Genomic DNA, 20,891 nt, shown 5'->3' with positions numbered 1-20,891 from the left:
GATTGCAACATTGGTCCGAGCTTTTCGTCTCTGACATCCAGTGCATTTAACCCGTGCCTAATTCACGAGTGTCGGAGGACTACCTTGATCCCTGGAGAATTACTTGGAACAGCAGCACGAGCTACTGTGAGCTGTCTATGCAGCAGTATGCACATGGATAAATTAACAGATATCCGTTCGTGTGGTTTATCAACTGGACTTGTTCGGACATGCAAGAAGCCAATATCACCTGCCTTAGCAGACGATCCTCGCCACCCCGATTATCGTCTACTCATTATGCTATGCTAGATTAGGTACGCATACAGTCTTGTTTACCCAGCGCCAGTCCCATGGGAAACGTCATCCAGCCGAAAGAAATGCCCTGGGACTTAGATAATAGGAAGGAACTGCTTGTAGTCAGTACATCGCGCTCGATCGAGGAATAAAGGATTCTTAGACTCACATTCATGACGATCATCATCGGGATATCAAACACGTCTCGCTTCACCACCCAACAGAACATGCAGGACACTTTGCCGTCACGGTCGCCCAACGAGTTCATTCCAGACTCGGCGCTGATGAGCGGACCGACCGGTCTACCGTTGCTGTGCCTGTTCTCTCGTTCGCTCAGCAGGTCTGCACTCCAACCAGGATCTTCCTTGGTCTTGTACTTGAGGAGCTTGCACGGTTTCATCATGACGCCGCGCGAGTCTCCGAAGGCAAGCTTTGCAAAGTCTTCGTAAAAGTCGATGACATTATCGTCTTCCATGAGCTCCGGGAGGAGCACTGGCTGCAGTCGGCCGGCGGTGTCTCCGCTGCTTTGTGCGCGAGGCGTAGCAGTCCCTCTCGTGCTGGTGCCCGTTTGACGGCCTGATGCATTGCCAATGTTGATGTTCAAGTTGGCGTCTTTGCCGAGCAGCACATCTCTCGACCATCCCGTGAGTAATGAGAACTCTTTACTAACAGCTGCCACTTCGCCAGTTCGACGCAATATTAGCGTGGGAGTTCCATAGGCTGTGAGAAAGTCATCATATTCGAAGAGCGTTCGTTGGAAGCACTTTTCCATGAAGATTAAATCGTCGACATTCAGCTGCTTTGTACAAGAGATGAAGGATGGCCTAATGGCTGCTAGCGCTCTGGCGATACGTGCAGTCTTCTGAGGAGAGTACAACCGCTGCAGGCAAGCAGTCAAGGCATGGAAGCCGGTGGTGTATGAATATGGTGCAGTGACCGATGTGTAAATATCAGAGGGATCTCGTCGCCTTCGTTGTTGATTGGGGCGTGTTTGATGAATGTCGTTCGCCGAGAAGCTGTTTCTAATAGACGGCCGTTGTGGATGGCGGTTATAGTCTTGGTTTGGGTTCTGCAGGAGATGTTGTGCCGAAGCGACAGGGCTTGAATTGTATCCTGTGCCAAAGTCCATCATATTGGCGGCGCTGGGACTGGCACCAGAGATGGAGCCATTTTCGCCGATAGCGAAAGCATTCGGGAAGTTAAGTTGACCATCAAAGCTGCTATCGCCTGTAATGGAGAAGATCTGACCAGAGCTGTTCTGTCTGGCGCCGTCGGCATTGCGCTGCCAGTCAGTGAAAGTCGAGCTGTTGTAGGGGTAGGTGTTGGAGTAATTTGAATTGGTCGGATCATAGGGTATCGAAGTCATCAGATTGTTGTTCTCGGTGTCAGGGGTTTCAACAGCGCCAGAAGACATGTGACCAAGCATTCCAAATTCCAAAGCACCATAATGATTACCGAAGTTGAGGCTTGAGATGTCGAAGTTGAAGAGTGAAGGGTCAGCGGGATCAAAGAACGGAGCATTAAAAGGTTGATTGGGCTTCGCGTCAGGAGATGTATGTGCGATGGACGAGACGGGATCTTGAGGCGGAGGCATTTGTTGAGAAGCAGAAGGAAATGGCTGGGTGACCATATTCTGCTGTGGAGCGTAGGGGTTGGTATGAATCATGGGCGAGTCGGTGGTCGAGGGAGAGTTGATAGGAGCCGATGACGGAGTGTGGCCGAAGTTTGCAAATGCCTGGGGACCAACAGGAGTTGCGAAGTATGAAGAAGACTGAGCTACAGGGGTAGGTTCAGTAGCAGGAGTAGACTGGCCCATCTGAGCTTGGTTCTGGTTTTGGTTGTAGGTGTGCGACATGAGAGCTTCATTAGGAGCGTCGTGTAGATATTTGGCCTTCTTGCGGACTCCATCATGGCAGTGGTCTTGCAAGCCACGCTTGATGCAGCGAAGACATGGCCGTTCGTCGCCTGCTCGAGTCAGAAGGTGTAAGATAAGGAGACCGGTTAGCAGGTAGACATACCACAAGTCAAGTGCGCTCGTTGGCAAGCATAACAGGCTCTACGCGCCTTCTTCCTCCGAGGCCTCGAGGGATCCTTTGCGTTTGAGCGCTTGGTGGTCGAGTCGTTCTGGTCCTTTGTAGAGGAAGCAGAGGCCGGTGAAGCCCTGTCGTCGCTCTGGGAGCGATCTTGAATCGAGTCAGACATGTGCGGCAGTGTCTGAGACTGAGGGTGTGTCTGGTTGGTCGGGGTGTCTGTCTGCTCGTCGGGCGAGCCGTGTGCATTTGGATCGGTGGCCATGGCCGGGGTAATATAGGCAGGTCTTCCGTTGGAGTGGCACGAGGCAGGCGTCTTTGCACAGAAGCACGTTTTCTGCAGCTTCCCGTGGATTGCTTCCGTTTCAGGATTCCCAGGTGGATGGATGTAAGATCACGAGTGGGCTGAAGTGCAGCCAGATGCAGTATGCGCCGTGCCACAAGGGTCTGCCAGGGATCAACTACGAGTCCCGCCCACGCGGTGCAAGGTAAGCAGGGGCAGCTTCCAAACTACCAAAGCAATGTCTACGCAGTTTGTGTCACCCTCGCTAAAGTCATGATGTCTATGCCAGTGTGTCGGGACGCGCGAGTGGGCCGAGGGGACGGTGTGGAGGTGTGTCACGGAGAGGCCGGTCCTTGATTCCTTATGGGATGAATGATGCGACGGGGTCCGCGACCTTGCGCGACAACAGTATGCTCTCCGAAGACGTCGTGATCGCAGAGAATGAGTTGCTTGAGTCTTGATCATGCCCGACTCGACATGCGCAATTCGGCCTTGGCAAGCCCGCATCCTTCCCGTGAGGCGGCCGAGCCCTTGTTTCCCCTCGCCTCTCCCGCCTGGGGCTCCTCCATCTTTCTGGTATTGGTCAACCAAGCGCTACGTGTACCCAGTATTACTCAAGTACACCAATATACTATGTGCTAAGTTCTATCACGTACATCGTTGAAGCAATGTACGACTCTTTCCTGATTAGACTTCTTTCCAGTGAGAGCAGATTACCGATACACTCTTAGTGGACGCGTCCCGACTTGGAAATGGTTTGCGCATTTTGACCGCTTGCATCTCGACAGCCATGCCCACTGGAGAAGCATCGAGGTAGAATTTAGAACGTCGAGGTATGTATTATTGTTCGCTTTGTGTACCAGGCCAACGTGCCAGCTTGTCAACTCTGCAGTCATTCGGTAGTACATGCTTCGCTTGCTCGTCCTGTCACCGCCATTCATGTCTCGCGGCCTCCATTCCAGTACCCAGTACCATGGCTTGATGCCTTTTTACCAGCCTGCTGCCCTCCACACCAGACGGCCCGAGCACAGATCTTTTTGGTGTCTCTTGCCTCGTGGGAACCGCGATGCGCTATTGTTCATGCGGTGCCACCGATCCAAGCTCATCTATTTATGTACCTTTATCTCCCAATCTGTCCTTAGGTCTCAGGATTGCGCAAACTTAGAGTTCTTACGCAGACGTTTGCCGTATCCTATTGGCTTGTCAGCATCCCTCCTCGCTCTTACTTTAAACCAAGTAATGGTCGATGCTTCATACTGAAAAATAGGTAGGCTTATGCAAGGGTCAGCTTTATTATCCGCGGTACAGGGTTCTTGGGGGTTTCACTCACGAAATGGAGCCATGGCAAGGGCCAGGAAAGCCAGTAATGACGACGCCTGTCACCAATTTAGCATCACTTGACCGTAATCACTACATCTTTCTCTGCCACCCACCCATTGATAACCTAGATTTTGATAGAGGCTGTAGCCAAACAGGGGAAACGCCGCTGCAAAGGAAGAGCGCGCGAAACTGTTGGCGGCCAATGCGCTGGCTGCATATAGAGGGTACTATCACAAAAATCAGCCATCTGTGCATTTTTCGGCAGGAGGCCGTCTAATGAAGCATTGTGGCGACACTACGGTCCGCCCCGTAGCCGCTCACACCATCTACGTACACACTCGACGAGGAAGGTGAAGACACCTGCGAAGACAAAGATGTTTCCCAACCCAAACAGGCCAGAGAAGACGACAGGAACTTTTGGTATTCCACCAGTCAGTATCAAGTTTCGCTTATGCGAGGCATCGAGCTCGAAAGGTCTTACCGATCCAATGTACCTGCAGCACGGGGGTTAGCTGGGTGTTCTCCTCTTTCCATGGTCTCGGGCTCCCATCTGCCCTGTTGTGCAAAGGCACAGTGTTCTGGGGCCAGTTGGACCTTGCTGCGGGGTTGTTGGGCATTGTGCCTCCCCGGGTACAGTATATTCCATCTCTTGTGATCTTCTCCGATGACATTGGAGCTGCAGAGATGCAAGATGTGTTCCTTATTGGTGCATTCGTCCACAGAGAGGGGCTCACTGACGAGCTCTCACTGGTGACAACTCCGATGCGGAAAACACCGTGCGTTTGTACAGCCAAAAGCGTGACAGACTTCAGCACATGGGGAGGTGGAAATTGCCTCCAATCAAAAAACACGATCGTCCTGCATACGCCAAGGGTATAATTGATGCAAGCCACTTACCGAGGAGTAAGTCGTCCAACCAAACCCTATGCCACGCCTTGAATCAGCTGCCCAATTATTTCTTTTGATTCACCACCCTCATGCTACTCACCGAACAGGCCGATTGGAACCAAGATTGCGCCGCTAGTACCGATGTCAGCCTATTCAACATACTATACACATCCCAACATTTTGAAGACATACAGGATTGTTGGAGGTAGGCGGAACTCAGGCTCAGAAACGCCTCCGTTATTGGTGACAAGACGGTTGTAGTTCTTTCGCCAGATAGGGTCGCAACTGACACCCGTGACCATCCCTACGAAGATACCTAAGAACGTGAGTCCGGTCTGCCACAATACGAACCCATGGTTATTTTCGAAGACCAGCGGCTACAGTGAAGCTATTATCAGTATAGTTTCACCCGGAGGGTCTGTTTCATACGTACGAAGGCGCCGAAGAACAGATACAGTATCCCGAGCAAGATCGCGGAGAGAATACACAGGTTCAGGCACATTGGTTCCAGAAAAAGGAGCTGGAAGGGCCTGACACAGCTCCATGCGACGGTCCGGAATACCGACTTGTTCATGTTCTCGATTGGTGCTCGCCAGGCTAGGTTACCCGTGTCTTTTCTGAGCTTGATGGCTTTTCGGCGGAGCAGGACCGGGTGATAGGTTTCTGGTACCAGGAAAACGATAGCGGCCAACATGATGCCTGACCAGATGAGCAAGACGTAGAAAGTCCATCGCTATGACGTCCAAGTCAGCGGAGAATCATTCTGTCTCAATATGGTCCACACCTACCCAAGACGTGTTGTAGTTGATGAATCCTCCGACAATGGGACCGATTTCGGCTGCACAGTTGTAAGCATAAGCTCTTGCTATGAACGCATAGTGGACTCACGGCCAACGAATGGAGCCGCAGTATAGAATGCTGCATCACGTCAGCATTTTGGCATGCTCTGTGCTTTCAATGGAGAACCCACCCATTGGCAGAGAGAGCTGGGCCTTGGGGAACAGATCTCCGACGGTTCCTCCAGCTACACTGTTGTGTTTCATCGCGGATTAGCTCCTGATGAGGCAAGGCCCTTGTTACAGATATTCAGGAGAATCGGCCATACCTCAAAAAGGCACTGCCAGAAAGTCCGTCGAGGAAGCGCGCCACCAACATTGTTGCAATGTTTCTTGGAAATGTCAGTTCGAATCAGTTCTAGCGGCAGCTAAAATTCCAAAGAGCTTACGGTGCCACAGCGCATGGTATTAGCCAGATTAGGAAGAAGGCGTAAGATGCGATGTAGATGGGTCTTCTGCCGTAGAACTTGTGATTTGGTCAACCTCCACGACACTTCCATCTCTATCATATCAGAACCTACTTCTGAGAGCGGTGACATGACCATGGGGCCCAAGCCTAGTCCTATCACGAACAACGACAGTCCAAGGGTAGCAACTATCCTTGAGCAGTGGAATTCCTTCTCCAATTGAGCATAGGTACTAGTGTACATTGCAGATGCGCATGTCCTGGCAATGGTTAGGCTCATCTTTTATGTAGATGGATAGGCTTTTGGAGGTGAATTGAGAGTTCGATGGTAGGCAATGGAATGGCCCTATCTGCCTGGACATCGGGAGATGGATAAAGAAAGGGTTCTACGTACACGCATAGTGAACTCGCACTGAGGATGATGATTATAACCCATTTGCGCGCGTGGGCCATGCTTCTTGGGTTCATAGGGTCTTCGTCGCCATCCCAAGTGACTTCGAATTCTTTCTCGTTGGTGTCTTCGCCCACGGCTGTTATTCCACTCTCTTCATCTCTGGACTGTGACCGTGCAGGTCTGTCGATATCGCTGTCTCTTGAATGGCGTGCTGCTTTCTCGTCTACGCCTTGGTCGACCTGTGTATCTGGATTGGGCACTACGTCAAACGGGACACGCGCCTCATCTTTTCGTACGGCTGGGTCTGATTCGTCGCGCTCCATACTGTTGTATCGTGTGTCGGTCGGGAAGCGCAAGGCACTCAATCGTGAGCAGTGCGGGCTGGCGTGAAATGTTTATACGACGGGAAAGAGCGACGGTGCCACTAGGAGCTCCTGGTTTGTCATCAAGTGCGCAATTTGTGTGAAGCAAAGATTGTTGATTGGAAAGGTGCTATGTCGTAACTGCCATGTTTGATTTGGACCCCTCGTTCTTTTCGTGCCGTCCCTTCCTCACGACCGCATCGTATGTCATCACAAATGGAGATAGCATCTCGGATGTAGGTTGCCGGTGGAGGTTATCCCTTCCCCTTTGGGAAAAGCGTGCAACTGTCAGATTGGCAGCGAACGCCCTGGGGAAAAAGCTTCTTGATTCCACTTCTGCTCTCTCACTCATTTTCCGTCTCTGAGATTCGTTGTCTTCATCATACTCTCGCAGCTATCTTGAAGTACTATTAGGTATGGAAGTTTATTACAGTCGTATTCCGGGAGAACGTGTCGAACAGCCCGTTCCCTCAGACTCGTCGGACGTCTATACCACTTCCAAAAGCTTCGTGCAATTCCGCAGCTACATGCACGGCAAGATATAGCAGCAAGGCAGGTGTCTAACTCTATTTCACCTTGGCCGTACATGAACATCCTACTTGCGACATCGAGGAAGCTCTATTCCAGTGTGGTACAGACCTACACATCAGCCACGGTGGCTGCAAGCGTGAAGCTTTGCACGAAATCTCGTGGGACACGGCAGCTTTCCATCGAAGCTCGAAATGTTACCGCACTCTGGAATTCATGGAAGTCCGAAGGTCCATCGCTCTCATTGACTGAACACTCTGCTGTGTGTCCTATCTTCCATGTGCGACAAGCAACGCCGGGTCGGTACCAACATCGGACATCATTCAACCCGTTTCAGTACAACCTTCTTTGCAAGCGAGCATGTGAGATGAACAATCACCCACGTGGACTGAAAATCAGCAACGTCAGCCTGCAATAGGCACCGGCTACCATCCAGCTCGCTTGCTCAGAGAATGGGGACCTGCATCAAAAACGTGGTTCGTCGTGCAGAGCACAATCGCTATGGGGAAGCCAACTGACTGCATGTTGGTGACACCAAACTCGTGTACATACTGTATGCGGCCAAGTCGAGTCGTGACCATCTGGTTGCGTCAGTGGTCCCAAGCAAGTCAAACATTCAACGGTGGAATGTTCTCGTCGTTCCTGGAAATGGTGTTTCCTCCTGCAACTCTTGCCTGGGTGCCTAGCCATCCTTGAGGTGGTCGCGAGATAGAAAATGGCACGGAGTCCGACAACATCCGAGCCATGAAACATGTCTCCGCCAACACAAAGATCTTCTCTGGTTGTTGTGGGTGATTTTTTGTCTTTCTCTGTCGGGTTGAGGCTTCTCTTCGATGCTCCTATGCTGCAACAGGTAGACGCATGTTACATTAACCTCGCATCTAGACACGAAAGCTGGGCCTCTGGTCGCTCCAGTGGTGGCAGTATCTCGCGGCTCGTATTGACCAATAGAAGATGGTTGTACAGTAGATGTGCACGACTGTATCGTTGATAACAGCTACTTCCATGGAAAGACTGATCAATGTTTCGTACTCTGGATCTATTCCGAGGCATGGGCACTTATCTTCAAGCGCCAGCGACCCGTACTCGGCAGCTAAAGAAATGCACAATGATTTGCATTGCCGACGATATTCATTGAGAGCGCTTGGCGAGCTTGAGAGTTGTAGTATTCACTCTCTACCATTCAGTTGAGGTGAGGCTCCTTTCTCACTCGAGGTTCATGGCGAACCGGTGGGTTACTTCGTGTTGGAGAACTTCCGGGTGAAGTGAGACGACCCTCGACGTTTGTAGTTGCTAGTGTGTTGCTTCACTTCTGCACAGCTCATGATTGAAGCGACGCTGGATTTGCTTCCACACAACACATTTCTCTTTTCTCCCATATCCTCCGGATTCTTCTCCGTTCTTCCACCACCGCACTCGCCAACAACAAATGGCGCAACCTTTTATCAAGCTCGAACATTCTCACCCCACAAGTCACACTCCCGACGTCTTCAATACGGCGCCATCTCAGACCTCAGACACGCCCACAATGGCTGCGTCGACACCTACCCCTATGGGCGCGTTCAACATGTGCGACGTCCCTCAACAGGAACAGATCGACCTGCTCGGTCGCCCCGTCCAGAAGTTGGTCGAGCTGATCAAGGAGCTTGAAACACTTGGTGTAGAGGCGAAGAACCTGCCTCTTCCTAAGATCGTCGTTGTTGGCGACCAATCTGCTGGAAAGAGCTCACTTATCGAAGGTCTGAGCGGTATCAAAGTTCCACGCAGTGACGGAAGTAAGTTTCGAAATTGCTGCCTCATGATGGCTATAAAACATGTTCCGTCATGTCTCTGGAGAAACATGCTGATGATAATGTCTTTCTAGCCTGTACTCGCTGCCCACTCCAGATCACTCTCTACAGCGCTCCTGATGACGGTACTGCCTGGTCTTGCAAAGTCTCGCTCCAACAAAAGTTTTCTTTCAACCCCAACATTGATGCCACCATCCAGGGTCGCTATGGCAAATGGCGCGAAGACCACACTCCCACCACCATTCCCTTTGCAGTCGTCGACGACAGAGAAGCTTTGGCGGGAGTCATCAGTCGTGCCCAATGGGCCACCCTGAACCCCGGCGATAACCCCGTCAAGTACGTCAATGCAGACATGGTCGAGAGTATGCCCATGAAGGTCGAATTCTCTCCCAACAAGGTGATTCTAGACATCACCGCCCCCGGTCAACCTAGTCTCTCGTTCATCGACCTTCCGGGTGTGATTCGTCAGATGACTACCGCAAAGGACAAATGGCTGGTCAATCTTGTTGAGAACTTTGTGACCGATCACATCAAGCAGGATAACTCGCTCATCCTACTCGCTCGCTCCATGGAGTCTGATTTTGCCAACTCGAGCGCCGCTGCCCTGATCGATCAATGCGATGGAGCACTGAGCCGCACCGTCGGCTGTCTCACCAAGCCTGATCGCTGGCCTCCTGGTACAAAGACTCAGATCCTACAGAGTGTCCTTCATGGTGATGCTTTTGCAGTTGGCCATGGATACTTTGTGACCAAACAGCCGGATCAGCTTCAGCTCAACAATGACATCTCGTCTGAGGAGTCCCGTAGTAAGGAAGACGAGTTCTTTGCTCAAACCCCTTGGAGTAATGAGCTACAGATTTTCCAGGATCGCTTTGGAACCTTTAAGCTCCGAGACGCTCTCTCTAAAAAGCTGACCCACCAGATCCTTATTACCTTGCCAAAGATCACCAGAACTGTCGACGCTCATCTGCTGGAGATTGAGACTGAGCTTGCTGGCTACCCTGATCCCCCGGAGAATGCTCTCGGTAAGGTACTCGAGGCTCTGAATGTGTTCCGCGCCTCTGTCGAAAGGCACGTACATGGCACCCACCCTTACAACGAGATGCGGAACACACTCAAGGGACTGGCCAACACTTTCGAACGCAACCTACACAAGCTTCGCCCGGGCCTTATTGTCGCCACTCCTGAAGGTCATCGTCAAGCCGTAAACATTCCAACCTTTTCTCTACTCTCCGATGATGAGGATCCCACCGGTACGCCCTGCCCGACCGTCGAGCTTGCTGAGCTTGCTCAGGGTGGTAAAAAGAGAAGGGGCAACTTCAACACCCCCGCCCTAGCATCTACCTCCAAGAGAATCAAGCCTGATAACACTACTGTCTCCAAAAACAGCTCGGCAGGAAACACGGGCAAGAGAACTTTCCGTCTCCTCGAGATGCGTGAAACGCTTGGCAAGCTGACGGCCTCTGGTGTCCCTGGCGAGGTTGATCCTCTTGCCGTTGACTACCTTCGCAAGGAAACTGTCGCTGGATGGGAGCCACCCATGCTCGAATTTATCACTGACGTCAAGCAAGAGATCCAAAATATTCTAGACCAATTACTCGAAGAGGCTTGCTCCCAATGGCTCAATACTGCCTTCTTTAGCGAGGCCAAGAAGATCGTCAAGGTATACATCGCCAACGCCATGCGCTGCCAGCTCGAGTACGCAAAGCGTGCACTCACGCTTGAGCAACGCAAGCCCTTTACCCTCAACACCAAGGGCTTCAAGCTCGAGCAGGACAACGAGCTTCAGATTCTCCAGGAAGGTCGCACTACCCAGCGTCTTGTCGAAAAGCTTGACGCGGCCGACCGCGCTGCTGGCCGCATCATGGTCGATCAAATCGAACGCAAGAAGAAGGCCAAATCTGATCTCAAGGCCAGAGCAGACCTTGGTGACGACCCCTTCGATCAAGAGGTCAGGGTCATGGCCAAAGTCCGAGGCTACCACAACATCGCCCTCTCACGCTTCTTGGATCACGTTGTTCATGGAATCAACAACGAAGTCCTCCACGACCTCGAGACTAACCTGATCCAGCAACTCAAGGCTGGCTTGGAGGTTGAGACGGGCGAGGCCCATGAGCGCTCCAAGGAGTTGCTCGCCGAGGATCGCGAGCGTGAGATTCATCGCAAGGAGCTGCAGAAGGAGAGAGCCAATTTCATCGAGGCTCAGCACAAGCTCGCCCGTATCGGACAGATTGGCGAGGATGTTTGAAAAGGTGTATTCGAACGATTGTGTCGAAAAACATCAAGGACTGAACACATGGAAGGACAAAAGAAGGAAGCCGAACACAAGAAAGAATAAGATGGAAAGAACAAGATGGTATATTGTAGTTAGAAGTTTCCTCCCCGTATGCAGAGCTTTGTCACGCACATGCTGCAGAAATGCACAATGATTTTGAGATCAGTGCAGCCCTCCACTGAGAGCGTGATAGTAAGGCGGCTCTCTGCGGACGACTAGAGCGATGTTGAGAACATCGTGCATCTCTACAGACCAAACAACACCAGGCATGGCCGTGAGAGATGGCTAGAAGTGACAGCATTTAGCACACGGTGAGGTCGTAACTCATACGCGTGATGTTCAAGCTGTAACGATGCACAGTGCTTTTGATTTGGTGCGGCGTGCCACAGAGATAGACCAAGAAAGCGTGCACGGCGAAAAAGTGTACTTCTCCTCTTCCGCTGCCTTGACCTCGGTGACCTCTTACGTTATCTTTGCGTTGACGGTAAAGTCTTGTTGACGAAGACGCGTCAATCTCAACGATCTCGTCCTCTGAGTCTGCCATCTTGCGCTTTTCACCTCTCAAGGTGGCAGGCTTACTGCATATGCCGACCATGATGTCGACAACCTCGTCGAATCGATAGCAGTCCGACACAGATGTGGCGGCGTTTGTGGCTTGGTCGGCGAGGACATATACAAAAGACTGAGGTGGGACCGGAGAAAAGAAACACCAGTGGCTATGCAGTACATGTATGCTAGGACGCCAACCCAAGCTCGATACCTGCAGCACTTCCTGGTGCCAATGACCACCGACACAGTGGCGTAAGGACGGCCAAATCTGGGTCTGCATTGACAGCTGGTTCGATATGCAATTCGGTGTCCGGGAGTCTTGGATTGGGTACGATTTCTGTTCCAACAAAGGCCTCGGAAAACGACTTGTAACAGACATGAGAGAGAGAGAGAGAGAGAGGAAGAAGGAAGCAAGGAAGGAGGAGATGGATAGAAGTGCGTATGAATGAGGTAACCAAGGCTCGAAATAACCAATGTGCTCGAGCGTCTTGTCAGTAGGCTCTGCTCTTACCTCTGACAGTGATCGCACCACTGTTGACTTCAAGCCTCCAGCCGTCTTGTTCGAGACCCTTCTTGACTGCGGGACCAAGCACACCTTTACCACCAGCACTATGTCTACCAACACCCGTAATAATACGGAATCCGCTTGCACGCTCAGCAGCGCCTACACGACCGTTCACCTTGTTCTCACCAAGCCCAGTCCACCAAGCATTGGTTCTCTGCCTCGCGATCCTCACAGCATTCTCCACGGTGACGCCGTGCAGATCGACTTCGAAGGCAGAGGACTGAGCAGCTACAATAGCGTTGGCAACGGCAGCTTGCGATTGATGCAAAGCGGCCCCATGATCGCGGCCGACTTGCGAATAATATCCGGCGGCGCCGCCCATGAGGCGGTCTGATCTCGATTTGCGGTATGCTGCGCGTGCTTGCTCCATGGCTGCTGATCTTGCTGCTCGAAGTTGGGCTGTGGAGGCGGAGGCGGAGCCGAAATCAACGGTGGAAGTGTCAATTTCAAAACTGCTTCGGGGGGTATAGTCGTCGTTTTCGGAGATGCGAACGGGAGCGTATTGGGGGATGATGATGCGGCTGCCGGTTTCGTGGGTGGTTGGCTTTGTGGTGAGGGCTTTCGCTAGTTCTCGAGCTGCTGTATTTGAGGGCTGCGTCAATTTGATCAGGGCCACAAGATATTCAGGAGCGAGACCAGGATAGTCTTGACCCAAAAGCGATGCTTTCACTTGGACTTCGGGTTCCTCCGAGGTACTGTCTTCCGACAAGAAGGTCTTGAGAATAGCCGAGATGGTCCTTGGTACAGAGCGGTTTTCCTGGTTGTATAATGATAGCACGACCTGAGTGGGAATGTTTGCGCGATCTGAAATAAAGTCGACGTCGCCCTTGGCTGTTTGCCATTGGTTTGTAGACGGCCGCGATTCTGTTGGTAGCGAGGAGGAGCGCACATCGTCGATCGTTTTGAGATTCTTACCGCGCTTCTTGCCCTTTCTGCCCCTTTTCATGACATTCTCCTCGCTGAAGGCATCGATGCCCTTAGCCGATACCTTGTCCTTGCCGTCAATCTTGCCGTCCTCTTCAAAGTAGACTTGATTCAACAGATCGTCAAATGCAGGCTTCCATTTTGAATCATGATGAGCGAGAGTATGCGAAATGGTGTATTCGGAGAGCGAAGGAAATATCTCTTTCAAAATTAATACCTTGGTGTCCTGGTCGCAGGCTTCGAAGTCGTATTCTCCGCGGTCGGGCGATCCTTCCGAGTCGAGATCAACACTTGATAGGCCATTGGACAGACTCGTCATGTCGGTTTCCCTTGAGACTGAGCCAGAGGTCTCCGGCATTGATGCCGGATGTCCAGGAGTGTGATCTTCATGTTGTGCGCCGCTGCCAGAGGCGTCGAAGCCAGTAGCTTCCTCCTCGGTAGCCGTGGCCTTGAGAGCATCTAGTGTGGCTCTGGCGTCAATGGCGGCTTCTGGATTTGTCAAGTCATAGTCAGAGACAATGGCAGAGAAAAGAGCGGAATCAATGGGCGGGCAGTATTCTGCCTGTTGAATGTAAGTGGATGATGCGCTGGTCCTGAAAATTGCGACAACGCACCTCAAGCTGCTGAAAGAGATCAGCCATCTTCTAGTATGCGATATATGGGACAAGATTCGAGTTCTATAACAATTCGCATAATCAAAGATAGTTGGGATTGTGAAATGGGGAGCAGGGAGAATAAAAGCGAGTCGCAGTGATATTGTCTATGACCGCGCCATCAGACTTTCAAGGTTGGAGCCCGAGCTTTTTGAGACGTTGACTGTGACGACATGGCTGAGTCGGGGATAAGAGATGGTTTGAAACAGCAGAAGGAGAACAGGCAGCGATATAAAGAGGCAGAAGAAAGAGATGGCATGGATCATTGGATATCGGGGGCAACGTGACCTACAGAAGCTGCAATGTATCAGGTAGAGTGGTGCAACTTGTCAGGATGGCATGATTGGAGGATGGGCATGGCTGTCTCAGGGCCGGAGATGCGAGGCTCGGCACGTCTATCGAACGGGCCCTGATACGCCTGCTCTGTCTTCGTACTGGCAGTAGCCTTCTGTCAACCTTGACTCTTGATATACTGCTATACCATACCGCTACAGTCGCAAGCCTTGTCTGAGTAAAGGACGAGAGTGAAGACAGACAAACGCGTGCACCTGACAGACGTTGCTTTGCTCCTTCCCTCGCTTATGGCGCCGCTTTCACAGCTCTAACCCATGGAGCATGAGCCATTCTTCGTCGAACATTCATCAAGTGCCACCGCCTCAAGGTCAGCCAACCCACCCAAATTTACCACTCCCACTCACAAACATCTCCTTCCTTCCTTCATTATAACATCTCCATGTTACAACCTCTGCTTTGCCTTCCCTCATCCATGACACAAGACCTTTGGGCCGACTGCCGCTCACATGCCTCCTAGAGTAACTCGCTCTGCAGCGAGACTTGCCGCCTCCGCCTCTCCTACCATCCCTACCGCCGCCGATACAACTTCAAACTCTTCTCTACCTCGCCCTTCATCAACCACTACCTCCTCCCGCAAGCGCAAGCAGGCCCAGGACGACCCACCCCCACCTGCATCTCCCGACACCGCCCCACCCCGCCGATCTAAGAGAGCTCGTCTTGCCGAACCTACCTCTGCCTCGACTCAGCCATCCAAGCGCCCTAAGAACATGTCTTCGTCCAGCCACGATGAAGATGATCTCTCTCGTTCTGCCGTGAACAGGTCCAAGCTATCTCCCACATCGCCTGATGAGCATGCCTCCACAAGCAAACGCAAGTCGAGCCGCAGAAAGAGCACTAACCAAGGTCCGCTTTATTTTTCATCTCCCCTACTCTACCACTTTGCTGACTTATCTTCAGCTGCCCAATCTGCTCAGTCCTCATCGTCGCGCAAGCCTTCAAAGAAGTCCTCACACAAGAAGGCCCAAGACGCCTCATCGAGCCGTGTCGAGCCCGAGCCCGAACCCGAACCACCACGTATGCCCGTTGATGAAGAAGACGACGAAGACGATCAGGAGGATGACGATGACGACGAGGGAGATGAGGACGAGGCCGCCGCCGCCGCTGCACACGGATACTCTGGAGATGGCGACCCGGACGACGACCCTTTCTCTGGTGCCTTCCTCGGCCGCGGTATGCCCCCAGGCTTATCAAGTACCCTTCGCGCCCTTACTGGTATGATGTCGGGTATGACCACACGTTTGCGAGGCATTTTGGAGAACCTCCGTGCAAAGGACGATCCTTCGGTGCAGATGATCGCTCTCACCGAGCTCTCAGAAATTCTGCTCGTCTCCAACGAAGACAACCTTGCTGGTCACTTTTCGCCGGACTCGTTCGTTAAGGAGTTGGTCGATCTGATGCAACCGAACGACTTCACAGGCGAAGAGAACCCCGAGATGATGCTCTTGGCTTGCAGATGTATCGCAAACTTGATGGAAGCTCTTCCCCAGGCTACTGCAAGCGTCGTCTATGGTGGTGCCGTACCTGTTCTTTGCCAGAAGCTCATCGAAATACAATACATCGATGTCGCTGAGCAAGCACTCAGCACACTGGAAAAAATCTCGGTAGAGTTCCCTGCCTCTATTGTTCGCGAAGGTGGCCTCAGCGCTTGCCTGACCTACCTCGAATTCTTCGCCACCAGCACCCAGAGAAGCGCCGTCACTACTGCCGCAAACTGTTGCAGAAACCTTGCCGAAGACTCGTTCTCCACTGTCCGCGATGTCATGCCTACCCTTCTCATCGTCCTATCGAGTAGTGATCAACGGGTCGTTGAGCAGGGCTCCCTTTGTGTCTCCAGAATTGTAGAGAGCTTCAGATACCAAGAGTCCAAGCTTGAAGAGCTAGTCAGTGCCGACCTGCTCAAGGCCGTCTTGAGACTGCTCCTTCCTGGTACAACAACCATGATTGGACCCAACATTCATACTCAGTTCTTGCGCGTCTTGTCCATCACCGCAAGAGCCAGCCCACGCTTGGCTGTTGAGCTGCTACGCATGAACGTTGTCGATACTCTTTATCAGATTCTAACTGGAGTCTCGCCCCCTGCCAGCAATGACGATGTTGCCATGAAGATTGATAAGAACATCATTATGCAAGCTCTCATCCGTACACCACGCGACCAGATCTTTGAGACTCTGAACGTTGTCTGCGAGATCCTTCCCAGCGTTTCACCAGACAACCTCATGTTCATCAACGACCTTACTGACGCAGGCAACACCGGCCCAGGAAATGTCTCTATGGGCACTCGTGCTCGCAGGTCGCCGAATGACAACCGTCTCGAATTGCTGCAAGAATGCCAGCCTGAAGTTCGCCGTTTTGCTGTGATACTGTTCCCAACCTTGATGCATGCTTACACCAGCACTGTCAACCTGAGTGTCAGACAGAAAGTGCTTACTGCCCAGCTTAAGATGCTTTCTAACTTCGACATTGGCGTCCTTGAGGAAGCACTTTCAGGCGTCGCTTATGCTTCACATCTTGCGTCAATACTTACACAACAAGAGGACCCAATGCTCGTCACATTCGCATTGCAAGTTGCAGAGCTGCTCCTCAAGCGCTTGGAGTCTATTTACCGTCCTCAATTCTATCGCGAAGGCGTCATGGCCGAGGTCACGAAGCTTGCTCAGCGAGAGCTGGCCCCTGCTAAGTCGACTGAGACCGAGACCGAGAACAGCTCAGCACCCCAAGTCGATGCACCATCATTCTCCGCGGAGCTCCCCGTGAGGCCAGAGCAAGTCGACGAAGACAACGAAGAGCCAGACGAACCCGACTATCCGGATGAAGAGTCGGTCGGAGATCACGACGAAGATAACGAAGATCAAGACGATGAGGATGATGATGACTCGGAGTCAGAATCTGGAGCAAGAAAGTTGCACACACCCCCTACTGCTAGTGTCCAAGACGTCATCACATCTCGTGCTCGCAAATTTGTCGAGGCCTACCAAAATGATGGTGGTCTTGGTGAAGCATCAAGGGCTTTGACTGAGCTCAAGCAACTCGCAGAAGACCTTCGCCAATGCTACACCTTCAACAACTTGGCGGAAGGTCCCGCTCTCTTCAAACGTCTCGCCAAACACTTTGACGGCGATACTCCCGAGACCATCACGAGCTACGAGTTGCTGACCTCAGATATCGTCTCAACTTTGCTCGAAATCTTCAAGTCATCAGACAGCCACACGGGTAGAGCTGCGAGATCAGCCTTCTTGGATGCCTTCATGTCGCAAAGCGGACAGACCAAGGTAATCACTGGCAGCGCGGTCTCACCGGCTACTGCATTTAGTGCCTTGGTCCACAAGCTCCAAGATCTGCTAAGCCGCACGGAACACTTTGAGGTGATCACTGTCCATCAAAACCCATCCGACAGCAGCAGAAGCGGTGCAGCATCGATGCTTGCCAAACAACTACGCATCAAGCTATCAGCTGACGACGAGTCTGGAATTCCACGCCCGTACAGGAACATAATGGTGTCTATTCATGCCATTGCTACCTTCAGAGCTCTTGATGACTATCTTCGCCCCCGTATCAGTATTGCTGAGAGAACTGTGCGTAGCCGCGATGCATTAGCCAATTCTCTTGCTGAAGCTGTTGGTCGTGAAAACGGAAACGCCACAGAAGGGGCTTCGACTCCTCCCGGAAGCGATCTAAGAAGCTCTTCCTCCAAACGTGCTCACAAGAGATCCTCAAGGCCCGACAGCACTCCACAGAACAGTGGTGATGCTACCAGCCGTCTACGTAGATCTTCGCGTAAGGTTTCGCAGAAAGACTCTCCTGAGCGTGAGACTTCGTCGCCGAAGGAACATACTGGTGCGGCCGAAGACGACCAGCAACAGCTGGAATGTGCTGACGAGGCCGCTCTTTCTGACGAAGATGGAGAGGACGATGAGGATCTCGACGCCATCGTAAACGACTTTGATGACGAAGATCAAGAGATGGAAGATGCGGACCAGGACACTTCGGCGGTTAACCTGGAGGTCGCTAACAGTGGCAAGGTGACAGCTCGCAAGGAGGATGGCACGCGCATCAGTACTCCGCTACAAGGCTCACAGCAATCAGCAACTTCTCGTGCTTCTGCTTCTGCCAAACTTGCTGCGGCACGGGAGCTGCTCTCTACGCCTACCTCTCAATCTCAGTCGAGGCCTGCTTCTTACGCTTCTGCAATTCAGCCTGTCCCCCAGGATTGGCACATTGAATTCAGTGTCGATGGCCAACCACTGTCGAACGACACTACAATTTACCGCGCTGTGCACTTCAATCAGACACATCCCGATGAGGTCTCGAGCCGCAACATCTGGTCAACGCTGCACAAGATCTCTTTCAGACGTGTACCAGGTCCTCCCCCTGCAGAGCCCAGTACGCTCCATACATCAACTGATGTCCCCGCTGCAACCACTTCGGAACTGCCACCCTCACTCAGTCAGCACCCTGCAACCGCTGCTATCCTGCGTTTGATGAGCACTTTGCATGACATGAACGCAAACCTGGAGGACATCATTGCGGATGATCAAAGCAACGACATCAAGTTGAGCTCGGAGCCCTTGGCCCAATTCGTCAACACTAAACTGACAGCTAAGCTCAACCGACAGCTCGAAGAACCCCTGATCGTGGCTAGTAACTGCCTTCCTACATGGAGTGAAGATCTTGCTCGTCTTTATCCCTTCTTATTCCCCTTCGAGACCAGGCACTTTTTCCTGCAGTCAACCTCGTTCGGCTACTCAAGATCTATGACTAGGTGGCAGAATGCCCAGTCTGAGACCGAGTCAAGACGCCACCGTGATGAGCGACCTTTCCTCGGTCGTCTGCAGAGACAAAAGGTCCGAATTTCTCGTAGTAGAATTCTTGAATCTGCCATCAAGGTCATGGAGCTTTATGGATCGTCTCCAAGCATCCTTGAGGTTGAGTACTTCGAAGAGGTCGGTACTGGTCTTGGCCCGACCCTCGAGTTCTATTCCACTGTGTCGAGGGAGTTCTCAAAGAAGAAAATCAAGCTCTGGCGTGAGAATGAATCGATCGCTGGTGACGACTATGCCTTTGGCATGCGCGGTCTGTTTCCTGCACCCATGAGTGATGAGCAATCGAATAAGGAGAATGGAAAGAGAGTACTTCATCTGTTCAAGATGTTGGGCAAATTTGTTGCACGATCAATGCTCGATTCGCGCATCATCGACGTTTCCTTCAACCCCACTTTCTTCCGCATTGGCGCTGGCAACTCTGCTGTTAAGCCCTCCCTGGGTGCCGTCGCTTCGGTGGACAGAGACCTTGCCAACTCGTTGAGACCACTCGTACGCTGCGCCAGGGCAAAGCAGGCCATCCAAGAAGATGGCAACCTCACTGCTGAGCAGAAGTCGCAGGCCATCAAGAATATTAGAATTGAGAAAGCCTCAATCGAGGACCTTGGTCTTGATTTTACTCTGCCCGGTTACCCTGGAGTCGAACTCCAGCCCAACGGATCTGAGATCGATGTGACTATCGAGAACGTCGAATTGTATGTCGAGAAGGTCATCGACTTTACTCTCGGATGTGGTGTGCAGAAGCAAGTCGATGCTTTCAGTGCTGGCTTCTCTCAAGTCTTCCCCTACTCGGCCCTCAAGGCATTCACACCTGACGAGCTGGTGATGCTCTTCGGTCGCGCAGATGAAGACTGGTCCCTTGAAACACTTATGGATTCGATCAAGGCCGATCACGGTTTCAACCTCGACAGCGCAAGCGTCAAGAACCTTCTGCAGACCATGTCTGAGTTCACCCTGCCTGAGAGACGCGATTTCTTGCAATTCGTCACTGGTAGCCCTAAGCTTCCTATTGGAGGTAAGTCACGTTCGAACAGTCACAGAATTGACCACAGTGCTAACTACGAAACAGGATTTAAATCGTTGACCCCCATGTTCACGGTGGTATGCAAGCCCAACGAGCTTCCACTGATACCCGACGACTACCTACCCAGTGTCATGACGTGTGTCAACTACTTGAAGATGCCCAACTACAGCACTCAAGAGGTGCTCAGGGCCAAATTGAGTGTCGCAATCAAGGAAGGACAAGGAGCATTCCACTTGTCCTAGATACGAAAGTGGAGAAACATCAGGGGCTCATATGAGGAGTTTCAATGGGCGAAGGGCCCTGGAGATGGATTATTGCCACGGAGTTTGGGATGTTTCTTTTTCGGATGGATGGAGGAATCATTCATCACATTGCCCAAATCGGTGGCTCTGCATAGTACCGGCGTCACCACCAATTCAATCGAATTCAAGATTACGAATACATTACTCTTATAGCAGATAGCTACCGAAACCAACGTTTCTAAGTATTGTTCACTGATGAGTTCCAGTTGAAGTGTTCATCAAGGTGTGAAGAGGGGAAGACCCTGGCATTGAAGCTCTCTACCGATGACGTATGTTGATGATCGCGACTGACCAAAGTGTCAAACGCGACAACCCAAC

At 51.9% G+C, this 20,891-nt stretch overlaps 5 protein-coding genes across 5 annotated transcripts; 2 read left to right on the top strand and 3 right to left on the bottom strand.

Moving 5' to 3' along the window:
• Positions 1-103: 103 nt before the first annotated feature.
• M438DRAFT_343632 (uncharacterized protein) lies at positions 104-3,021 on the bottom strand. The gene is made up of 3 exons (XM_029905023.1): positions 2,292-3,021; positions 443-2,238; positions 104-386 (listed from the first exon to the last, which is right to left on the bottom strand). The coding sequence occupies exons 1-3, from the start codon at positions 2,566-2,568 to the stop codon at positions 369-371; spliced, it is 2,091 nt and encodes a 696-aa protein (XP_029763452.1). The 5' UTR covers positions 2,569-3,021; the 3' UTR covers positions 104-368.
• Positions 3,022-3,364: 343 nt separating this feature from the next.
• Positions 3,365-6,956, bottom strand: M438DRAFT_343630 (MFS general substrate transporter). The gene is made up of 17 exons (XM_029905022.1): positions 6,431-6,956; positions 6,152-6,296; positions 6,020-6,096; positions 5,900-5,962; positions 5,765-5,823; positions 5,683-5,712; positions 5,583-5,632; positions 5,228-5,527; positions 4,987-5,171; positions 4,895-4,926; positions 4,804-4,829; positions 4,388-4,400; positions 4,241-4,320; positions 4,020-4,133; positions 3,917-3,962; positions 3,844-3,858; positions 3,365-3,778 (listed from the first exon to the last, which is right to left on the bottom strand). Exons 1-17 carry the CDS (start codon positions 6,751-6,753, stop codon positions 3,732-3,734), a joined length of 1,605 nt encoding a protein of 534 aa, XP_029763451.1. The 5' UTR covers positions 6,754-6,956; the 3' UTR covers positions 3,365-3,731.
• Positions 6,957-8,887: 1,931 nt separating this feature from the next.
• M438DRAFT_268912 (uncharacterized protein) lies at positions 8,888-11,358 on the top strand (the record flags this gene model as incomplete). Its single annotated transcript, XM_029900296.1, has 2 exons — positions 8,888-9,095; positions 9,185-11,358. The coding sequence occupies 2 exons, from the start codon at positions 8,888-8,890 to the stop codon at positions 11,356-11,358; spliced, it is 2,382 nt and encodes a 793-aa protein (XP_029763450.1).
• Positions 11,359-12,425: 1,067 nt separating this feature from the next.
• Positions 12,426-14,064, bottom strand: M438DRAFT_268327 (uncharacterized protein; the record flags this gene model as incomplete). The annotated part of the gene is made up of 2 exons (XM_029900244.1): positions 12,426-13,985; positions 14,038-14,064. The coding sequence occupies 2 exons, from the start codon at positions 14,062-14,064 to the stop codon at positions 12,426-12,428; spliced, it is 1,587 nt and encodes a 528-aa protein (XP_029763449.1).
• A 396-nt stretch (positions 14,065-14,460) lies between these two features.
• On the top strand, positions 14,461-20,766 carry M438DRAFT_314337 (uncharacterized protein). Its single transcript, XM_029902605.1, has 4 exons — positions 14,461-14,737; positions 14,888-15,273; positions 15,328-20,262; positions 20,317-20,766. The coding sequence occupies exons 1-4, from the start codon at positions 14,685-14,687 to the stop codon at positions 20,511-20,513; spliced, it is 5,571 nt and encodes a 1,856-aa protein (XP_029763448.1). The 5' UTR covers positions 14,461-14,684; the 3' UTR covers positions 20,514-20,766.
• The last annotated feature ends 125 nt before the right edge of the window (positions 20,767-20,891 follow it).

This window comes from Aureobasidium pullulans (genome assembly GCF_000721785.1).
Source record: "Aureobasidium pullulans EXF-150 unplaced genomic scaffold scaffold_4, whole genome shotgun sequence".
Lineage (NCBI taxonomy): Eukaryota > Fungi > Ascomycota > Dothideomycetes > Dothideales > Saccotheciaceae > Aureobasidium > Aureobasidium pullulans.
The sequence above is the reverse complement of the archived record's forward strand: the minus strand, read 5'-3'. Positions and strand labels throughout refer to the sequence as shown.